General features: G+C 40.5%; 1 protein-coding gene across 8 annotated transcripts in view; it reads left to right on the top strand.

Moving 5' to 3' along the window:
• PLD1 (phospholipase D1) overlaps positions 1 to 23,758 on the top strand; it is a 205,404-nt gene that overhangs the window by 121,167 nt on the left and 60,479 nt on the right. For 4 of the 8 annotated variants that reach the window (XM_001085464.5, XM_077991681.1, XM_015131621.3 and 1 more), the window contains exons 14-19: positions 975 to 1,175; positions 2,200 to 2,413; positions 2,990 to 3,103; positions 12,685 to 12,813; positions 13,548 to 13,666; positions 15,755 to 15,868. In XM_001085464.5, coding sequence (XP_001085464.5) covers positions 975 to 1,175; positions 2,200 to 2,413; positions 2,990 to 3,103; positions 12,685 to 12,813; positions 13,548 to 13,666; positions 15,755 to 15,868 — 891 coding nt within the window. The remainder of the gene's footprint in view (positions 1 to 974; positions 1,176 to 2,199; positions 2,414 to 2,989; positions 3,104 to 12,684; positions 12,814 to 13,547; positions 13,667 to 15,754; positions 15,869 to 23,758) is intronic. The other 4 variants (XM_077991683.1, XM_077991684.1, XM_015131624.3 and 1 more) reach the window with 1 other exon arrangement.

Below are 23,758 nucleotides of genomic sequence, written 5' to 3'. Positions count from 1 at the left end.
CATTTGAGCTCAGGAGTTCAAGGCTGCAGTGAGCTATGATCACGCATCTATACTCCAGCCTCAGTGAGAGTGACAGTCTGTAAAAGAAAGAAAAAGGAGAGAGAGAGAGAGAGAGGAAGGAAGGAAGGAAGGAAGGAAGGAAGGAAGGAAGGAAGGAAGGAAGGAAGGAAGGAAGGAAGGAAGGAAGGAAGGAAGGAGGGGAGGAAGAAGAGAGAACGAAGAGAGAAAGAAAAAGAGAGAAAGAAAAGAAAGAAAGAGAAAGAAAGAAAGAAAAGAAAGAAAGAAAGAAAGGAGGAAAGAAAGAAAGAAAGGGAAGGAAGAAAGGGAAGGAAGGAAGGAAGGGAAGGAAGGAAGGAAGGAAAGGAAGGAAGGAAAGAAAAAAGTAGTTGCCAAAGCTTTTGTCATCTTTTTACCTTAAGGCAAATGAAAATAAGAAGTCAGACTGGGATAATTTTGAAAGCAAGAGGTTACTAACTACTCAAGGTACCTTTTAAATAAAGAGCTGCCAAAATATCTATATGCCTATATTCATATGCTTAGTATTTCAATTCAACAACTGATAAAATATCAATATAATGCATTACAAATTTTTCCAGAGATAAATAGTAGTTAAATATTTTTAGCTTTTTTTTTTTTTTTTCAGTACTGAATTTAACTTAATCCTTACAGGGGGAAGGGGACCAGCTATCAAACTGAGCTGACTGTTTTCTAATGTATTGCCAGACCTCAAGCTAAATGGCGGCTGCCCCAAAATATAGTATATGGACATGGGAGCTTGAAAAGTAAATAGGAGTCTTTTTTTTTTTTTTTTTTGCTAAATGCTGAGAATAAAATTATTTTTTCTGGTGTATACGTTGTACGGTTTGGTATTTGAATTATAGAAAATGCTTTTCAGGGAGAATGCAGTCCTATTTCATTATGACAGGAAGGACATTTTAAAAGCATATTATCAGTGGGGATTTTTCCCTCTCAAGGTGATGAGACATCCGGATCATGTGTCGTCCACCGTCTATTTGTGGGCTCACCATGAGAAGCTTGTCATCATTGACCAATCGGTGGCCTTTGTAGGAGGGATTGACCTGGCCTATGGAAGGTGGGATGACAATGAGCACAGACTCACAGATGTGGGCAGCGTGAAGCGAGTCACTTCAGGACCATCTCTGGGTTCCCTCCCAGTAAGTATATTTCACCTTTATGGAAATGTATAACACGAACGTAATTTGTATAAGTTTGTATTAATAGCATGACTGATGGATTCATTGAATAAGAGATGGTGTCTCCTTGGAGGGGAAAAGAACATTAAGTCAATCATGAGACAGACTTGGTTTCAAATACCAGCCTCCCCACCTAGCTAGCTGTAACTTAGCATTGCTGAGTCTGTTCTTCTCTTGTAAGAAAAGAAAATAGATTCAGTGGAATTTTGCCTGTCCCATATTCAGCTTTGTTTTCCATTTAAATTAAGATTTATTTTTTATTCAGAAATAAGATTGATAAACAAAAATATGTGGCAGTTGAGATTTAGGTATTAAAAAGCCTTAAGTATCTGCCACAGTTTTTGGAAAGTTCCTACTTAAAGATACACAGAAACAGGATAGGTCAGTCTGGGGTCATTTAGAGGGAATTTGAGCCAGAAGTGAATAACTTCCCAAAGTGCCTTTTTAAATAGAGCTGCCAAAATATCTATATGTGTATATCAATCTGCTTGCTGTTTCAACTAAATGACTGCCAGAATATGAATACACTTATTAAAAAATTTGATGGGCTTCATCTTATTTACTGCTGGAAATGTTGGTGACTCATTTATGCAGAAATAGCAATTTAGTGCATAGGGAACAGGAAAAATGATTGACAGAGGAAGCCTTGCTTACTTAATGTTTATCAGAGGAACAAGTTCAGGAGTTCAACAGTGAATGTAACCCATGTAATTGTATTTGAGATTAAAAGTTTAACTGGAGTGAAATTTCAAGAATTTGACCTACTGAAAGAAGAGCCAGAGCAGAACTCCTTCTATTCCTTTGGTAGTTTTTAAACAGTTCACAAGAATCCACCACTACCCTGTGGCTGACCTCAGACATTATTGCATATCTATTACAGAACTGCCATCATTCGTAAACTTTATACTTAGCTCTACTTGAATTAAAGAACCACATTGCAGCATGTCTTATGCAGTGTCTTTGTTTACAAAAATAATTTTCTCAGCCTGCCGCAACAGAGTCTATGGAATCCTTAAGCCTCAAAGATAAAAATGAGCCTGATCAAAACCTGCCCATCCGGAATAGTGTTGATGATGTGGATTCAAAACTGAAAGGAATAGGAAAGCCAAGAAAGTTCTCCAAATTTAGTCTCTACAGGCAGCTCCACAGGCACCACCTGCACAACGCAGATAGCATCAGCAGCATTGACAGCACCTCCAGTAAGTCATGGCCTTTGCTAGAATTTATCTTAACTACCCACTGTTCTTCCATAGCCGGACACTACATACCTGTTTTTAAAATCTGTCTTTCTGTAATGGAGTAGAATGAGCAATGTTGAGAGGTCGCTATATCATGCTATTCAACCTCATGCCATTTTGTGGCTTTGTTTGCCTCATTTTAGAGCAGATTTATTGTTTTATCCACACAAAAGTCATAACGACCACGATTACTGCTTCTAATGGTAGCAGAACGACAAAGGTTTCTAAAATACACCAAGCCATAAAGGAAAAAGGTATTAGATGTACTTTATAAACTTTTCTTAGAAGAAATTACATTTATCTTCCTATCCAGAAATATATCAAGCTTATTTCTTCAAGCATCAGACTTTCTACATCTTGTAAATTTACTATTCCTTTGAAATCCATTGTAAAACCCTACAATTTTCTGTTGCACAGAATCTTATAACTGATGTTATAGCCCTGTCTGGTTTTAAAAATGATCAACCTTGCTTTCCAGTTTAGAAAATTTGGTATCTGTATTTCTTTGTAAAAAAAAAAAATTCTCAATTTCTCTAGGTTGTTTTAATCACTATAGAAGTCATCACAATTTAATCCATGGTTTAAAACCCCACTTCAAACTCTTTCGCCCATCAAGTGAGTCTGAGCAAGGACTCACTAGACCTAATGCTGGTAAGTGATTTGTGAAGTGGCAGAACCCCCTTAGGCTTGAGCTTTGGTTGTGCTGTCTGCTGCATGGGCATAGTGAATGTGTTTCCAGATTGGCTTTCTGTTTGCAGTTTTGTTGCTACATATATTATTGAGAGTCTGCTCTATGCAAAGCATCCTGTAGTATCCAAGATCCCTACTCCCTAAGAACTTATAGCAGCAAAGACAAAACAGACCTAATAAGAGAAAATGCATGGCACATGCAATTCAATAGTGTTGTGGACGTTCTATGGAAGGTGGAAGGAATTCCTCTCTGATGGTCCAACGAGACTTTTTGAGGAGGGGACATTTGGGTTAGGCCTGGAAGTAATTGGGGTAGGTGATAGGAAGTCATTGCAAGTGAGGGAGGTGAGTTGAGCAAAGGTGCTGGAATGGGAAAGCAGCAACTGTTTTCAGATCGTGTAAAATGCATTATTTGGCCAAGATGCAGTTTTTGATATAAGACTAGGAAGATATATGACATTCACATTTGGGAGTTGGAATTTTATTCAGTTAATTTTTTTTTTTTTTGAGATAGAGTCTTGCTCTGTCACCCAGGCTGCAGTGCAGTAGGGCCATCTCGGCTCACTGCAACCTCTGCCTCCCGGGTTTTAGCGATTCTCCTGCTTCAGCCTCCTGAGTAATCCCTAGCTGGGATTACAGGTGGGCATGACTGTGCCTGGCTAATTTTTGTACTTTTAGTAGAGATGGGGTTTTGCCATGTTGGCCAGGCTTGTGTTGAACCCCTGACCTCAAGCAATCCGCCCACCTCGGCCTCCCAAACTGCTGGGATTACAGGTGTGAGCCACCGCACCTGGTCAGTTAAAAATCCTGAAGGCCTTTGGGTGGATGTGTTGTGTCATGCTATGTGAATTTTCAGAAATCACAATCTGATAGCTGTTGGTACGAAGATACTCCAGATACTTGAGGAATTAATGAATGATTAATGAGTTTCACTTGTGGTGGGAATAAAGAAGGATTTGGCCACTGGTCAGATATGGAGATAAGTAATCATAATAAATGACGCTAGTAAAATCATAGGCTAAAATTTATTTTATGCAGACTGTATCCATCACTGCCCTGAGAACTTGCAGTGCTTAGTAGTAATATTGTCATCTTCTTTTTACAGATGAAGACATTCAGGGTTAGAGATGATACATGTCATGCCCAATGGGGTTCCAATTTATCATCCTCCCAGTGCCCATGATTAAGACTTGTGATTTAGCAGAAATGAAGATCACTATGTTATACGTTTTTGGCTAGAACCTAAGGCCAGGGCTCTCATGTACTGTTTAGCAGATGAGAGTTACAGTCTAGCACACATGCCTGAATGTGAGTCACTTGTGGCTTGCAGGTGCTAACGAACCAGAAAACTTATGCTGGACTTTGAGTAGGGATTCCCAGCATTCTTTCACCTAGGGCAGGGGTGTCCAATCTTTTGGCTTCCCTGGGCCACATTGGAAGAAGAAGAATTGTCTTGGGCCACACATAAAATATACTAACACTAATGATAGCTGATGAGCTAAAAAAAAGTTGCAAAAAAATTATAATGTTTTAAGAAAGTTGGTGAATTTGTGTTGGGCCACATTCAAAGCCATCCCGGGCTGCACGTGGCCCACAGGCTGTGGGTTGGACAAGTTTGGTCCAGCTACCCTGCATTTTAAAAAATGCAGTAATCAACTACACACAATGAACTAAAACTTCAATGTAACTGTTAAATAAATTTATGTTTTATAAATCATAACAGCATCAATATACATTTAAAAATGGAGAAGAGGCCAGGGACGGTGACTCACACCTGTAATCCCAGTACTTTGGGAGGCGGAGGCAGGAGGATTGCTTGAGCCCAGGAATTCAAGACCCTCTTGGGCAACGTAGTGAAACCCCATCTCTACAAAAAATTAGCTGAGCGTGGTGGTGTGCATCTCTCGTCCCAGCTTTTCCAGAAGCTGAGGCGGGAGAATTGCTGGAGCCTGCAAGGCAGAGATTGCAGTGAGCTGAGATCATGCCACTGCACTCCAGCCTGGGTGACAGAGGGAGACCCTCTCTCACACACACAAAAACAATTTTTAAATTTTTAAAAAATAAAAATAAATGGCTCAAGCCTGTAATCCCAGCACTTTGGGAGGCCGAGACGGGTGGATCACGAGGTGGGGAGATCGAGACCATCCTGGCTAACACGGTGAAACCCCGTCTCTACTAAAAAAATACAAAAAAACTAGCCGGGCCAGGTGGCGGGCGCCTGTAGTCCCAGCTACTCGGGAGGCTGAGGCAGGAGAATGGCATAAACCCTGGAGGCGGAGCTTGCGGTGAGCTGAGATCCGGCCACTGCACTCCAGCCTGGGCGACAGAGCGAGACTCCGTCTCAAAAAAAAAGTAAAAATAAAAAATAAAAATAAAAATGGAGAAGAACAAATACGGGGAGACATTCTTATTTAGCATACAGCTAGTACTGGATGTGTGTGTGGATTCAGGGACAACTCCCATTAATTCCTGTGCTTGACAAAGCTTCAAAGTCCTGGGAAGCAGGAGGCCTCTGCGAAATCCAGGAAGCCAGGAGTGCATGCAGTGGCAGATATTAGAGGTAAAGGGTTGGAAACAGCTCCAGGTAGTGCCTTATCATTTCAATGTGTAACTTTGCTGCTTTATTACTGAAGTTAAAAATGAAGTGGAGGAAATGAGATTGCCAACCCTGAAGATTATGGATCTGAATTATGACTGATAGTGTTGCTGACAATAGGATTGAGAGCAAGTGGAAAAGATGTGAGTGAAGTGCCGAGTCCAGTAAGTAACTCACACCTACCACAGGTTGAGAGGGGTGATATCCACAGGGGTGATCTGAGACACTGATCATACATGTGTGTGGTTTTCTGTTGCTGATGAAAAGTACCCTTGACATCTGTTTACAACCTCTCACTGATAAACTGAATATATGTCTAGTGCAGCATTGTTGAGAGACAAAAAGAGAGACAGAGAGAGAGAACAACCTAAACATCAAAGAGCAGGGAATTGGTGAAGAACATAATGAATGGTAACAAATGGTTCATCTCTTTGATGGAACTGGGCAATAATTAAAACTAAAATAATTTTGTAATTGGGGATACAAAAATAAACATAGAATATTTATTTATTTAATTAAATAAGTATTTATTGAGTTTCTATTATATACCAATCACTATTCTGGGTTCTAGAGGTGTAGTGAATAAAGCAGATGAAGTGCAGTTAACTAGTTGGGTGGTAAGGATGAGAACTGTGTGTACAAATAGAGGGGCAAACACATTATATCAGGTGGTTAATTATGGAGAATAGTTGAGCATGATAAGGGAGGAAGGGCACAGGAGAAGTTACTATTTTGTAAAGGCTGGTCGGAGAATACGTGTCTCATGAGGTTAGTTTTTAACTGATATCTAAAGGAGGAGAAGAATGAGGATAAGAAACTGTCTGAGAGAGGGTGTTTCTGACAGAAGGAATAGCAAGTATGAAAGGCCATGAGGCAGAGGGGACAGGTGTGTTCCAGGAATACGGCTGTAATGAGGTGGGCTAGGAGAGGATGATAAGAACAGAATCAGAGAGGTAGGCCGGGGTGGATTATGTGAGGTCTTGAAGACCACTGTAAGATTTTGACCCTGAGTGAGACAGGAAGTCATCGCATGGTCTTGAGCAAAGGGTAGGCAAGGGCTGACTTAAATTTTCCAAGGATCATTCTTCAGAGCAGACCAGGGTGGCAAATGGTGACTGTGCAGGTTATGAATATATTTTGAGGGTCAAGCTGACAGCATTTGCCAATGAACTAGATATGAGATGTGAGAGATGGAGAGGACTCCAAATCTTTGGCCCACTGGAAAGATGGAGTTTCCGTGAACTGAATTGAGATGGTTATGGGAAGAGCAAGGAAAGTTTGAGGACGATTGCCACTATGTCAAAATATGTTCCTGAAGGCAGCTGACAAAGGATGTTCAATGATGCTATCTCTGTTAGGAAAATAGAGCTTGAAGTGATTTATTTTTTTCCCACATTGTTGGTACTGTTTTCATTTTACTTTTATAATCAAATTTAAATACAAATTTAATTTTTTAAAATGAAAACAATTCGTTTACCTCAAAAGAAAAGCCAAAGGATAGTGGGGTCCTTCTAGAGCAGTGCTTTCCAAACTCGATTCCTTGGATCCTGGAGTTTCTAAAAGGCTTTGAGGAGAACATTGAAGTAGGTGAACCCCAGGACCCTCCCACTGCTCTTGGTACCTCTTCAACCAGAACAATCTCACTTGTATCTGTTTTAAATATTGGAGTCCTTCTGAATTTGTTTTAAAAATAAATAAATAAGTAAAGTTCTACTAAAAATAATGAAGGAAGTTTAAAGAGCAAGGCACTAGATTTAAATCATGTAATACCTTAAAAACTGAGGTTGCCTTATAAAACAAATTAAGCATGGAGTGACTCTTCGTTAGAAATTTAAAACTGAATATGAACTTGAGTTAATGACTTCCTTGTCCTGAGAATGCAAAGAGAGTTAGCCTCTCTGCAATATCAATTTCACTTGACTGGCCGGGCGCGGTGGCTCAAGCCTGTAATCCCAGCACTTTGGGAGGCCGAGACGGGCGGATCACAAGGTCAGGAGATCGAGACCATCCTGGCTAACATGGTGAAACCCCGTCTCTACTAAAAATACAAAAAAACTAGCCGGGCGAGGTGGCGGGCGCCTGTAGTCCCAGCTACTCGGGAGGCTGAGGCAGGAGAATGGCGCAAACCCGGGAGGCGAAGCTTGCAGTGAGCTGAAATCCGGCCACTGCACTCCAGCCTGGGCGACAGAGCGAGACTCCGTCTCAAAAAAAAAAAAAAAAAAAAAAAAAAAAAAAAAAAATTCACTTGACTGCACATGACCATGTTGAATTGGGCTCCTATTAAATCTCTCTGGTGTCATACAGAAATCAGTGTGGAGTGAACATCACTATGGGTTTTTATATAGAAAAACTGCGCTGAAAATGTGGTTAGGAATCATATCTGTAATATATGTTTTTCAAAATCAGTCAGCCATTTTCACGTTTTTTTTCATTCAGAATTAGTTGTAAGAGGGAGAATTTTGCTTGATACTATTTTTAAAGTGTTGAATTTTATTCCTCTTATTTATTTATTATACTTTAAGTTCTGGGATACATGTGTAGAACATGCAGGTTTGTTACATAGGTATACATGTCCCACGGTGGTTTGCTGCACCCATCGACCCGTCATCTACATTAGGTGTTTCTCCTAATGCTATTCAGCAACTGTGTGAATTTTCAGCAATTGCTTAAAATTTCCTTTTAAGCAATATTAAGTAGGTAAGTGAGGGAAAAATTATTTTTGCAATTTAGTTGAGACAGGCTTTTCACATTTGAGTGTCTAGTCATAAGGGATAATATTAAGCTGTTTCTAAACTGTTCTTAGGAATGCAATGGATAGGGTGTATAAGATTCATCTTGTGCTGTTAAATAGCTTATTATCTAATAGGTGAGCATGAGTTTTAAATATTTTACAAACCTAATATTTTAGTCATTCATTGAGGGAAGATACTCCTACTGCAAGAGTCATCATTGATCCACAGATGACATACAGGTCTACAAACCCTTAACAACAATTCTAAATCCCAAAAAATTTTGAAAACCAAAATATTTTTAAAAATATAACTTGTTGAGTGCCTGTATTGGAACTGGCCTCGAACATACATAGAAATTCAGTAGGTAGAGACTAAAAAGGTAGAAAACAGCCATTTTAGGTAGATACTACATCTTAAGACACAGATATAGGAAATGCAAAAGTATTTATTTCGGCATCTCAGACCTGAGTGTAGAATGTGGTAGATACATATAGGTCTATAATCTCTCATACAAAATCTTTGGAATCAGATTTCAGAAATCAGAAAGTTCTGGATTTTAGAAAGGTAATACAATACCTATACCCTCTACTATGTTACCCTCATAGCAGCATCCAGGAAATACCTGGAATGTAGGCAAACCATTTATTTTTGTGCAACACCAAGTGGGATCAATACAGATAATAAATAACCTCTTGTCAGTTCAGGCCAGGTTTTGCTGACCTGGGAGCTATGAAATGAGCTGTGAAAATCAGCTATGAAAAAACATTTGAATTTTTAGAACTTTTGGAGTTTTGGAATTGTGGTTAAGGGCTAATTTGTGCAGATTGAGCTGGTGGGATATATCTGTATCAGTTTACGGAGGACTTTGAAAATCAGACTGAGACATTGCACCTCTTCCATTAAATGCTGGAAAATCCCTAGGGGCAGGGAGCAATTAAGGGTGAGGCTTTATAGCGTTTATAGTAGAGACACAGGGAGTCTGACAAGGTTGTGTCAGTGAGTTCAAGAACGAAGTAAATGGAAGAACCTTTTTCCAAAGGCATCATGGTCTGGGAAGCCATGGGAAGGTGGGTGGAGAAGTCCATGAAGAATAAAGGAGCCAAAGATGATTCCGAGGTTTGAGCTTGAGTTACTACACGCAGAGAGCAGAAATCTCAAGGAAAGACTTGATTTTATGGAATGATAATGATTTTAGTGTCGGACATAATTTTAAAGTTCTGGTGGGAACTAGGTAAACAATGTCAAGTGAGGCACTGGAAGTGACCTTAGATCTGGAGTCCAAAACAGAGGCCAAACTTGCAGGTGCACGTTTAGAAATTGTATCGAAAAAGATGGGAGAGGCCAGGCGCAGTGGCTCACACCTGTAATCCCAGCACTTTGGGAGGCTGAGACGGGCAGATCACAAGGTCAGGAGTTCGAGACCAGCCTGGCCAACATGTGAAACCCTGTCTCTACTAAAAATACAATAATTAGCTGGGCATGGTGGCGTGTGCCTGTAATCCCAGCTACTCGGGAGGCTGAGGCAGGATAATTGCTTCAACACTTGAACCCGGGAGGCGGAGGTTGCAGTAAGCGGAGATCATGCCACTGCACTCTAGTCTCAAAAAAAAAAAAAAAAAAAAAAAGAGAGAGAGAGAAAGAAAAAAAAAGGAAAAGAAAAAGACAGGAGAAAGGGGAAACCTTGTTAGTGAGGAGGAGCTAGGAAAGAACAAGCGGCATAGGCTGAAGAAATGGTAGAACAATGGAGACCTGGAAGGCAAGAGATGAAAACAAAAGGAGAAAAGGAGGAGGATGTGGCAAGACCAGAGAACACCAGGCAAGGAGCAAGAAGACCCCCTTCTCATAAACTTTAGCAGCCAGAATCTGAGCCACTGACAGAGGAGGATGCAGAAGATTGGCATGCCAAATCTGTGCCAAAAGATAAGGCAGGTGCAATTATGAAATCATTTGGGAGCCAGATAGCAACCTAATGAGACCCCCTTGGATCAGCATTGTTGACATCAGAAGTCCTCTCGACCTGCTCATCCATGCTCATGCAATTCTGAGCTGTTGTTTTCACAGGAACTAGTATTTGGCTCCATTGCCTTAAGAGTTCATTTGTACTGAGAAGGACCCTAATTTATGTGGAATAGTTTTTAGGCCATGGCCAAAAACAAAAGCAAATTTGAATTATGAGCAGGTTGAATTCAATTAGTACCAAGATAATTTCCTGAGACTAAGAATTTCCTTTATTTTCCTTATCATAACTAGTTGTTAGGTGAAAGTTAATTTTTAAATGAGTGTATGTGTGTTTATGTAAAGCCTTAGCTTAGAGTTTTGCAACTGATGAAAGCAAATTGTATATATATTTTTTATATTTGAAATCTGAAATATTATTTATCTCATTTTTGTTCCCTTTTGTTTCTTTTCTCACCCTCTGTTTTTCTTTTTACAAAGTGCTATGTTAACAACAAAGAGCCTGTAGATGAGCAAACAGGCCTACCTGCACTTTGGCCTTTCAGTCTCATAAAGCATGAAAATAAATCACTGGGAGAAGTCAATAGAAGTCTATTTTTAACATGATTTCATTTTGCTAATCTATGGCATTTTAAGTCATTTTTCTTCTATAGAAAATTTCAATAGCCTTTGGAAGGTTAATGATTCAGTTTGAGATAGAATGTTAGCATTGTGTGTGGTGATTACATAAAAACATTTGTTCTGCAAATATTTAATGATTGCCTGGATGCTTGGAGGTACTGGCAGTGAGGAGATTTGGTTCCCCCTCCCAAAGAGTTTATAGACTGGTGAGGCATTGATGGAGGGCGGGAACCTGATACAATTGCATCACAGAGTTAAAGGTGTTGGGGCAGTTGTTAATGGGATGACAGCAGTGCTAATGACTGCCTCTTCCTTACAGGGAGCTGGGAGGTCTCTCGTCTCTCTAGAGCAGGTGACAGCTAATGTGGCTCTTGAAGGATGATTAGGATATCAGGCCAAGAGGGAGAAAGGAGCATTTCAGGGAGAAGTAATAATGTGCCGACTACATGGAGACATGGCAGACCACGCCTGTTAAAATACAGTGAAACATGTGCTTTACATGGGGCCTGGGGTTGGGTGGGGAAAAACAAGGACTAGAAAGAGTTGGCACCAGTTTGGGAAGAGCCTTCTATGCATACTAAGCCCTTAGGACTTGAACTTCCTGTAGGCAGTATGTGAACCTTCCAGGGCTTTAAGCAAAGAGTGCCTTTTACAAAGACAGTTCTGGGACAGTGTGTTGGTGGCGGGACCAGTGCAGCCCTCTCACTGGCTACTGCAAGCAGTGCCATTTATTCATTCAACACATATTTTTGCATTCAGTGTCTATTTGTTAAATGCCTCTTTTGTGCCAAGCGCTGCATTTGTGATTTGTAATTCTGCTAATCTTTTTACTTCATTGTCTTCGTATTTAGCCTTAAGTCAATGGTCTCAGCATAGTTCTTTGTGAAATGCTACAATAGATTGCTGCTTTTGTACCTATATCATAAGCTTTCATCTGTTGTTGCCATATTTTTTATAAATGCCATCTATGATTTCAAGTATGTAAATGTTAAAGCGCAACAGATTTTAGCTGTTATCTAGGCGAAATTCTTCATTTGATGCATAATGGACTTATGATCTAAAAAGTTGAAGCTCAGTGTCACTTAGCTAGTTAATTCCAGGGCTGGAACATGGACTATCTGTAAATTTGAAGTTCTTGCTTCAATGCAAAACAATTATGCATCAGGTGCGCACCATGTTGGTTGAGGAAAAAGAAGCGGCATGGTATCTTTATTGCCTCTGCGTCTCAGGTTTCTCCACCTCACCCCCGCACCTCCCCCTCTACCCCCCAAAGCCCCCCAACAGCTTTACTGCTCTCTCATAATGCCACCTTGTGAGTTCTTCATTCACAGTTAATTCTGTGATCAGTTCTTCCAGCGATCTGGTAGGTAGTGGGAATAAGTTACTCAACTGCCTGAGGTCAAATTTCATTGTTTGATGATGAATCTTGTTATAGCCCTAATTGCCCACTAAAAGTAAACTTGTAAGGACTGTAAAATGTTGTTAGCTCACAACCTCTAATACAATGAACATATGCCACCCTAGTGATGTCTTAAGAAATTAAGAAGCTTTTAGGTGTTTAATAAATGAGAGTTGAGCCTCCCTTTCTGGGATCCCCCTGAACCACAGTCCCTGAGGGGGTCTTGCTGCATTCACAGATACCGGGTCCATCCGCAGTTTACAGACAGGTGTGGGAGAGTTGCATGGGGAAACCAGATTCTGGCATGGAAAGGACTACTGCAATTTCGTCTTCAAAGACTGGGTTCAACTTGATAAACCTTTTGCTGGTGAGTATTATGATGGTGGGGTGCTGGTTATATTTTGTCTTTTACCTTTGAGCATCTCAACAAGTACACACGTGCATGATCTAAATGACTTTTGTTTTGCTTCTGTTTATTTTTGAAAATGTTTTAAAACTTTGGAGACTTGATTTAGTCATTAGTCATGTGCTTAAGGACTCTTTTTTTCAGTTATAATAAGAAAAAAACACGAAATAGAGCTGAACTGTCTGAAACCTCCAGATTTGTTAATGGCACATTTTTGGGGTAATAATCAGTAATTTTTCAGGAAATGGTAGGCTCCCTTTGATCATCTTTTATTCTGCTTATTTCCTGCATTTCCAAAATGAGAATGGCATATTTTCAGATTATCACTGGGTTTATATGTTTAAGAGGAGATAGAGATGGCATTGCTTGCCATTGTTTCAACAGGATAAAAAATTAAAAATATAATATCAAACACACAGCCTTAGATAGTTTGTACCCACTCACATCTTGCCATGTCTAGTGATTATCTAATCCTAAGTGAAATGGAAACATATTTGGGGAGGTGCCTGGGAGCTATGTCCCTGCATGTGAAATCTGTTTCCCTTGATTATAAAAATGTTGTTCTGTGCAAGCCAAGAAATATATACCTAGTGAGCACTAACCCACGTTTCCTTTTAGTATCGTAGTTGGAGTCAGAGAGCCTCTGCCCCAGCACCGAAGTTAATGACTGATCCTTGCCTGGTGCACCTGGGCAGATTTCATTGACAGGTACTCCATGCCCCGGATGCCCTGGCATGACATTGCCTCTGCAGTCCACGGGAAGGCAGCTCGTGATGTGGCACGTCACTTCATCCAGCGCTGGAACTTCACGAAAGTACTTGGATATTGCTATCATGATTTATCCACATGAAGAGAGGCAGGCCTAACTAGAGAAGAGGTTCAGAGGAGGCTGTTGGCAAGAAGAGATTGTCGCGGCCACAACTATGTCACCGCTCTGCTGTTGGCTCCATTGATGTCAGGGTGCCTGGGCATCTGGGCAAAAAAAGAGGGAAACATTTCTGAATGTCCACACCATAGACAATTCAGAGTGCCTAGGGATAGGTGCTGCTGTGTGGGTCCTGATTTTAATTTTGTTAATATCTTGGACACAGTGTTGACCAAGCATTTAGTAGCCCGGGCTCGGTAGTCATTTGCAGGGCTGTTATAGCGGGATGGGAGCCTTGTTTAGATGAGAGGGCTTGAGCTTTAAAGTCCCGTCCAATCCTGGAACTGCAATGGGTTTATATTGGTACAGGATTCTGAGAGCTGGTTCTGAGCAAACCAAGCAATATTAAGAAGGTAGGGCCATTTTCCTTTTCTCCAGATTGTGTCCTCATTACTTGTAAGAACTTGACCTAACATTCAAACCTAACATTCATAAGTTAAGTACGTATCATTCAGGTTGGGCTCGGTGGCTCACGACCGTAATCCCAGCAATTTGGGAGGCCTAGGCGGGTGGATCACCTGAAGTCAGGAGTTCGAGACTGGCCTGACCAACATGGTGAAACCCCATCTCTACTAAAATACAAAAATTAGCTGGGCGTGGTGGTGGGTGCCTGTAATCTCAGCTGCTCTGGAGGCTGAGGCAGGAGAATCACTTGAACCCAGGACGCTGAGATTGCAGTGAGCCGAGAGAACGCCATTGCACTCCAGCGTGGGGGACAGAGCGAAACTTGGTCTCAAAAAAAAAAAAAAAAGAAAGAAAGAAGGTACATATTCAGGTGTTTTTAAAGTTTCACTTTATTTACTTGAAGTGATAATGAGGCATGATTCCCCTTGGTCATTTTGAAAAAGAATTTAGTTTTATCAACCACTTAGACTCTCACTTTGTTTTTCATTCACATGAGGATTATAAAAATTTAGTGGACATTCTAATGGAAATTTTTTAACGAAAATTTAGGGGAGATGGATTAATAAACAAATGGGGTGTTACTTTTAACTTGCTGTACTGGCAAAGATAAAAATCTCTGCTAATACCTGTAGTTAGGTTTGGGGTGGTTTTTGTGGTATGCTCATACACGCTGCCCCAGGGAGGATAAATTGGTACAACACCAATAAGTCTTTTTTAAAGACTTTGATCCAGAAAAACTATTTCCAGGTATTCAAACTAAAGCTGTAATCCAATAAGGTAATTTATTTTGATATGGCTTCTAATAATTCAAATAAAATTAGAAATAACAGAAATCCTTACTAATAGGAATTTGTTAAACAAATGATTCTTTTATACCATTTTACTATGAAGTTATTAAAAATAATGATATCCCACTATATTGCTGTGGCAAGATATGTAGAATATAATCAGTAAAAAATTAGTTTATAAAACAATAGTCTCATTTTTGCAATTATAAACGTCTATAACTACAGATTATATTTAACCTGTCTTTATAAATATAAAACAATACGTCCCTACAAAAGGTAAAAACAGGACTATGAGAAATAGAAAACAAACACAAATAATCTGTAGCCCTTCACTTAGAAATGTCCATTAACATTTTTCTTTTTCTTTTTCAAATTAACCTGAATTTATTTATTTATTTTTTTTTTTTTGAGATGGAGATTCACTCTTCACTGTTGTCACCCAGGCTGGAGTGCAATGGTGAAATCTCAACTCACTGCAACCCCTGCCTCCCAGGTTCAAGTGATTCTCCTGACTCAGCCTCCTGAGTTGCTGGGATTATAGGTGCCCGCCGCCATGCCTGGCTAATTTTTGCATTTTTAGTAGAGATGGGGGTTTCACCATGTTGGCCAGGCTGATCTTGAACTCCTGACCTCAGGTGATCCCCACTCCTTGGCCTCCTAAAGTGCTGGGATTACAAGTGTGAGCCACTGCGCCCTGCCATAAATTTATTTTATAATCACAAAGTAGGGAGAATGAATCTTTTTTCTCATTTGAATATTTTTTATCCCTTTTTCTTTATTTTAGATTATGAAATCAAAATATCGGTCCCTTTCTTATCCTTTTCTGCTTCCAAAGTCTCAAACAACAGCCCATGAGTTGAGATATCAAGTACCTGGGTCTGTCCATGCTAACGTACAGGTAAGTTCTGGCTTTTCTTTTTGACAAAATGCTACCGAGTAAAATTACTGTTATTAGACCAAGGGCCTGTTACATTGGCTTCAGATTTTTCAATGACTGCTTTTCTAAGGCAAAACTAAATGGACCTTTTAACACTTAGATTTCCTATGTTAAATGGATTCAGTCTAGTCTCTTTTTAAAACTCTTATAAATATAATAAATGCATGTCCTTAGAAAAGGCCACCGCCAAGGAAAGGCTATTCCTGTAATTCCTTCTGAAGTGACCCTAGCAACGTGATTCCCAGTAAACCTGGACCTGATACTGCCTAAGCACCAGGAATGTGGCTGAAACTTAGCAGCTAGGAAGCTAGTTGTAGTTCAATCTAATTTTAGTTCCTGATTAACCAAATGTCTTCTAGAGGCCCTTTTAATGGAATAAGGATTTGTCTTAATAGAGTCACAACAGTTTACCACATCCAGTTTAACCATCTCAAACTACAAATAAAATTCAGACCTCGTGGGGCTCTGAGGCCTATCTAGGGCCGGCCAGCTGCTTATCAACAGAGGTGGACCTTGAAATCCTAGTCTAGTCCAGTGTTACCCAGTCTGCTTCCTTTACCAACTACAGCTCAAATATCTTGAGATCATGTGGGGACAGAAGTAGGATGGGCCACCTTTGGCGTTGCTTTTTGTTTGAAGTCATCACTATGGGCATCAGAAGAATTGTTTAAGTAAAGTCCAGCAGCCTGCTACTGCTACATATCATCAGTAGGGACTATATAATGCAGACATGGATCCTAGGGAACATGATTATATAAATGAAGTGCCGGCCGGGCGCGGTGGCTCAAGCCTGTAATCCCAGCACTTTGGGAGGCCGAGACGGGCGAATCACGAGGTCAGAAGATCGAGACCATCCTGGCTAACACGGTGAAACCCCGTCTCTACTAAAAAATACAAAAAACTAGCCGGGTGAAGTGGCGGGCGCCTGTAGTCCCAGCTACTCGGGAGGCTGAGGCAGGAGAATGGCTAAACCCGGGAGGCGGAGCTTGCAGTGAGCTGAGATCCGGCCACTGCACTCCAGCCTGGGCGACAGAGCGAGACTCCGTCTCAAAATAAAATAAAATAAAATAAATAAATGAAGTGCCTAAATCAGTTATTTTGCATCGTGTGCAATTGGAGGTATGTGTATATAAGAAATCAGACATTTCAGACTGTAGATCAAATAATAGAACATTTTTTTAAAAAAAGGCCAGGCACGGTGGCTCCCGCCTGTAATCCTAGCACTTTGGAACGCCGAGGCAGGTGGATCACCTGAGGTCAGGAGTTCGCAACCAGCCTGGCCAACCCTGTCTCTACTAAAAACAAGAAATTAGCTGGGCGTGGTGACATGCGCCTGTAATCCCAGCTACTCGGGAGGCTGAGGCAGGAGAATCGCTTGAACCCAGGAGGCAGAGGTTGCAGTGAGCCAAGACTGCGCCACTGCACTCCAGCCTGGGCGACAGGGTAAGACTGTTTCAAAAAAAAAAAAAAAAGAGAAACGGCTTGAGAGAAATATCAGCGGCAAATACTAGTCATCCCAGGCTAACAAGAAAACTAATTTAAACTCAGAGGCATAGATAGCTATGATTTATATGTAAGCTGATGAATATTTTATGAACCTGTTTAATTTTATTCTACGTGGAGGAGAAAAAACTACCCATGCTAGAATATAAAATAAGAAACTTGTTATTAGGAAAATAAGAATTTAAGATTTGAACTTGCGTTATTATTGACGTCATGGTCAATTTATCAAAGTTAGCTGATGTTAATAAGTATCTGCTGAAAATGGATTGCTGGGAATTAAGTATTTTTGTAATCAATGAAGAAAGTTTTAGCATAGTGTTGCATATGCATATATTTTCCACTTCACTGTTGGTGAAGTCCTGACTCACATAGTCTCATCCTGCTGTCTGGTGAGGTCGATAGATACTCTATAAGATGCTTCTCTTTGTTCACTTTTTCCACATCACCGATGTTGTGTGAGAAATGACACTAGACTGGGTGTGGTGGATCACACTTAGAATCCCAGCACTTTGGGAGGCCAAGGCAGGAGGATTGCTTGAGCCTAGGAGTCCAAGACCAGCCTGGGCAACATAGTGAGACCCCATCTCTACAAAAAGTTTTTAAAAAATTAACCAGGCATGGTGGCACATGCTTGTGGTCCCAGCTACCCAGGAGGCTGAAGCAGGAGGATTGCTTGAGCCCAGGAGGTGGAGACTGCAGTGAGCCTTGATTGCACCCATGCACTCCAGCCTGGGCAACAGAGCGAGACTGTCTAGAAAAAAAAATAAATAAATAAAAATAAAAAATAAAAGAAATGAGACTAGATCTGATAAGCTCATATGTTAATCCCTCATATGTTCAGGTGACCTGGATTCAGGAATCTACAAAGCCAAGGATATTTAACAAAGCTTATTCATTCGTTCGTTCATTCATTTATTCAGCCAATGTATGTTTACTAAGTGTTGTCCGTTTACATGGTGAAGTCATCAAAGCACACTTGGGTGTCAAGGGGGTAGACAGCAAAGGAGTTCTCTGCCTCTGGAAACTTAGTTAGCTGGGGAGAGATAGCTGAGATGAACAATTCAGTTAACAGTGCAAGATACGGCCTCTGAGTAAATGTTGGTGTGAAAGTAAGGACCAGCATGCTATGAGTTTGGAAATCCAGAGCGACAGAACTGGGTGTCCGCTCTAAGGAATAATCCTACTTGCTCAGAAGACAAGAGGACTGACTACAGTAACCCATTCCCTCTAAGAGAGGCTCTGATGAAGTTAGATGGCATAAGGCCGGGGCGGGGGTGGGGGCGGGGTGGGGGCTGCGCCTGTAGTGCTGGCCTAGTGAATTTGGACCTGGTATCGGAAGCGCTAGTGAACTTTGGATGGTTTTTTTTTTTAATTGTGCAAGAAGCATGATACATGAATGTTCTATGAAGATTAAGGAGAGAGTTTTCCAAACTGAATTTACCTGTGAGATGCTGATAACTACTCCACAAAGATTTCTATGGACAGATAAGGCTTTGTAGAATTCTTTAAAACAGGTCTCCTTAGCTCCTTTGCTACGCTACAGTGTATTATGAAACCACTAAGAGGGAATATGATGTGAGCATTTCCCAAGCTTATTTGACAGAATCTCTTGTTTTATGCATTCTTATCTGTTTTCATCTTTCCAAACAAATACCTTGAGACCAAAAGTTTATACACGTGAAGAGCTTATTAGACTAGAGAGAGAATGAGAGCAAGGGAACAAGTGAAGTGGCTGTTAAAGTAATTCTGAAATACAATTAAGATCTAAACTAGAAATGAAGAGAAGGGACAAATAGGAGATATTTTTGAGGAAAGAGACAAAGGGACATCACGACTAGGAACTAACTGAAAATTCAGGACAGAGGAAAAAGTTAAAGATAATTAGTTTGGTGTCACAAAGTCTCCAAAGAACCATAGGAACTGTGTCATGACTGATGGGCCAGGGCACTAATTGAGATCACCAAAGGACTCGGGTAGCTCCTGTAGTACATCTAGTTCTGGGTGCTATAAATTTTGCAGCATGATAATGGGTGTATAAAATGAGTATCTAAAAGTGTCGCTAGGCAGTGCTGCTGGAAATATCCAGCTAAATATAATAAAATGCATTTTAACACTAACAAATCATGAAAGCACACAAGGTGGTGTGGTATGAAGACTGTACAGCAGCATGTGGCCTCAGCATGCCATTCCCCCTCCCTGAGTCCAGTTTTGTCATCTGAAAGCCTTATGTTTGGTATGAATCTGATCTGAGTCCCTTCAGACATTTAAAGGGAAAATTTTCATTCATCGTCTTTCATACATGAGGTATCATTCAAAGTACAAGTGTTAATGACTGTCTACTTAATCCTTCTGCTATAGCTATGATCCCTCACAAAATAGAACTCAAATGGCCACCAAAATACACTTCTTAATTTTTAAAGTAGTTAGAATGACATTTATCACTAAATAGAAATAGAAGCCTTTGCTCAGAATTTGTACCTTGATCGTTAAACTTGTTTCTATGGATTTTTGAAAGAAAAGGAAAATATGTAAGCAAATTAAAACATCATAGATACATTTAATCATATGGCAGTGATAAATAGGACAAAAATTAAAAGGAAGGATAAGACTTAAGAAAATAGGACATCACTGATGAACTCTTAAATTCCAAGATTATAAGATTACAATTTATTTTACTCCTCTGGTCCTGAAAACTTGCTATATCTATAATTAACTCTTTGCCATCTCAGTGCCTAAAGTAAAATCTCCTACAGACTGACTGGAGTTAAGGCTGTGAGTAGGGAATGAATTGCTCACTTCAGGAACTCATATTCCTTGTAGCTTCAGGCCCTTGCTTAGCTTTAGGACTCTCAGCCGCCCAGGCCTTTTCTAGACCTGTTCCCAGTTTTATATTTGTAAGTCTGCATTGATTTTGTTAAAGAGGCCTCCCCTAGTTTTCAAAGTGTGACACCTAGCAAAACCTGGAGCCCTCCTGGTTTGTAGTAGATGTTTTTCAGAAATGATGAACTAACTGTAGGGTGAAATAGTGGAGGTAGCCAGGAAGTATATCTTTTTGAAGACAGGAAAGTCTGAGATGGCCAGAAACTTGAAAACAAGCAAACAAACGAACGAACGAACGAACAAAACATTATCCCCCTACGTTTCTCGTTTTCTGTGAAGTTGTGATCATGATATTGTTTCACTTTCTTCACACTATTTACTGGCTGGAATCGTTATTTATCTTTTCAGACACTGGTTTTTCAAGCTGTGAATGTATGGTGCTTAGAGGGCAAGAGTGGTAATCTAGTCCAAACTCTGGTCTTTCAAAAAAATCCAGAAGGAGCAAGGAGACAGGCACCTGGCTGTGTGGGAGGCTATTTAATTTTTAAAGAGTTTGTTGTCACATTCTCAAACCTTTGGATCTCAGCTATCATGACAGTAGCCAAATGACTGTTACCCAGTTGAGAAATGTAATAAAATTTTTCCTCAGGATTATTGTTGTTTGCATAGCTTTTAACATAGTTATTATAGCAATACTAAGAAGGAAATGTATTTTTTGATTTTTTGTTTATTTTTAATTATTATTGATACATTGTATTTGTACATGTTGGTGGGGTACATGTGATATTTTGTGACATGCAGACTGTGTAATGATCAAGTCAGGGTATTTGGAGTGTCATCATCTCAAATCTTTTGTTATTTCTATGTGTTTGGAACATTTCATGTCCTCTCGTCCAGCTCTTTTGAAATATCAACACACTGTTGTTAACTATAGTCAACCTACTCTGCTATTGAGTACTAGAACTTATTCCTTCTAACTGTTTGTACCCATTAACCAGCCTCTCTTTATCTCCGCCCTATTCCCTGTACCCCCCTACACACACCCTTCCCAGCCTCTAGTTTCTATCATTCTTCTATCTTCTTGCATGAGATTGACTTTTTAAGCCCCCACATATGAGTGAGAACAAGATTTTAACATAGCTGATTGTTCATAATGTAACTTAGAAGCCACAAGCTTATTTAATTGTGAAGAAAAATATAAGGTAGCAAATAAGGGATAGATTCTAGAGCCAGACTGTTAACATCTCAGCTCTGTGACATACGAGCTGTGTAACCTTGGGAAAATTACTTCACTCTTCAGCGTGTTCCATTCATTTAAAAAACATAAATGACACTGTCTGTCTCATAGGATTGTGGTGATGGTTAAATTAATACATGCAAAGCATTTAGAAGAGTATACCAGTTTGAGTTCCATCAAAAATAGCCTTCATGCTTTCCCTAGTGTTTCAAAAGTTTGCAACAGGCCAGGCGCAGTGGCTGAGGCCTGTAATCCCAGCACTTTGGGAGGCTGAGGTGGGTGGATTACTTGAGGTCAGGAGTTCGAGACCAGCCTGGCCAACATGGCGAAACCCCATCTCTACTAAAAATACAAAAATTAGCTGGGCGTTATGGCACATGCCTGTAATCACAGCTACTTGAGAGGCTGAGGCAGGAGAATCGCTTGAACCCAGGAGGTGGAGGTTGCAGTGAGCCGAGATTATACCACTGCACTCCAGCCTAGATGACAGAGCAAAACTCGTGTAAAAAACAAAAAAATAGTTTGCAACAAAGAAGTTAACATTTCTCTGGGTAGGTCACCAGGCTAGTTCTAGGGATAGAAATTTTTATGCCATAAATCTATTGGAATGGGGAGAAAGAGTATTTGACATAATAAAGTAAATAATAGATAAAATTCAAGTTATTCTTTTGTCTGGAGAAGGGCACTTAGTTGCTAATTTTTTTAATACAGAAACATTGGTCACACACCACTGGCAATTCCACAGAGGGGAGACACAGCCAACCAGGGAGAAGGGAGCTACGGCAGGCAGTGTGGATGCCTGCCCATAAGCACGAATTGCTGCTTCTGAAAAAGTCATCTAGACCTGATAGCTGACTTCAGCAGCTTCCACTGTACTTTTAAAATAATCTTGGGTGTTACCCCTCAGTGCTGGGCCTTCTCAGAAGCCTGCCAAGAGCACTCAGAGAAGAAATGGCAGGAAAAGGCATGGGTAGCAGGAGGAAGTGGGAGAGATGGTTCTGAAACTGCTTCTGCACAGACAAGGTGAAGAAACTACAATAAACTCGGTTTCAGAATGGTCTTAATGGCATTTAAGATACGTTATAAAGACAGAGGATATTTGACATGTCTGTTAAGGTGAAAGAAAATGCTGAATGCCATGTCGGCATCAACATGGGGTCAACACATGGGAATCTTTTTAAAGCTCCTAATAGAAACCTTTCCTTGGACAATCGTGCTGAGAATTCCTGCCTATATGGAAAGAACTCTACTGGAATCGAGTCTTCAGTCCTATTTGAGGGAAAAGAAGGAAAGAAGGAAGGGAGGGAGGAACAAAGAAGGGAAGGAAGAAAAAATGAGAAAGAAAGGAGGAAAGGGAAAAAGGAGAGAGGGAGAGAGGGAGGGAAAAAAAGAAAATTTTCAAGGAAGTATAAATAACATCCGAATTACACCACTGAAAAAAATTGTTTTCACACTTGGAATAAATGTCTAAAGGATATTCCAAAGGATCTGTTAGATCTGAAAAGACAGCAAAATGTTTTGTATTGCAGAATGGTGTGAGAGAATAAAGTAGATAGGTGAAGAATAAAGTGAGCAGGTGGGGGTAAAAGGAATCCACTTTGTCCATTTCCATGGAGGTTATTTACCATGGAAGTTGTTTTCCACGTATGGGCCAGGCCTTCATGGACTAACGCATTTGTGAGTGTTACTGTGGGTCTTGGCTGGAAGAGCTGATATGAACAGAGCATTTGCTATGTGCTTGGCACTGTGTTAACCCTTTGTGGATTATCTCACACACATTCAGCAGTCTGTAAGCTAAACTCCTGTGCAACCTGTTTCTACAGATGAGGAAACTAAGACTATGAGAGGTTAAAATAACAGTAACTAGTGGGGGTCTGGTGCAGTGGCTCATGCCGGTAATCCCAGCACTTTGGGAGGCCAAGGCGGGCGGATCACCTGCATCAGGAGTTCGAAACCAGCCTGGCCAATATATTGAAACCCCATCTCCACTAAAAATACAAAAATTAGCTGGGCATGGTGGCGTGGGCCTGTAATCCCAGCAACTCAGGAGGCTGAGGCAGGAGAATTGCTTGAACGTGGGAGGCGGAGGTTGCAGTGAGCTGAGATCACACCATTGTACTCCATCCTGGGAGTCAGAGACTCCATCTCAAAAAAAAAAAAAAACAGTAACTGGTAGGGATGACTTGCTTCTAAGCAGTTTGGCTTCAGTGCCTGAGGTTAATTAGCCATGGATACTGTTTCCAGTAAGACACAAAGATGGTTGTAACCACTGGGGCTCTAGCAGAGCAAAG

Source organism: Macaca mulatta, chromosome 2, assembly GCF_049350105.2.
Source record: "Macaca mulatta isolate MMU2019108-1 chromosome 2, T2T-MMU8v2.0, whole genome shotgun sequence".
Taxonomy (NCBI): Eukaryota; Metazoa; Chordata; class Mammalia; order Primates; family Cercopithecidae; genus Macaca; species Macaca mulatta.
This window is presented reverse-complemented; position numbering and strand designations above follow the sequence as displayed.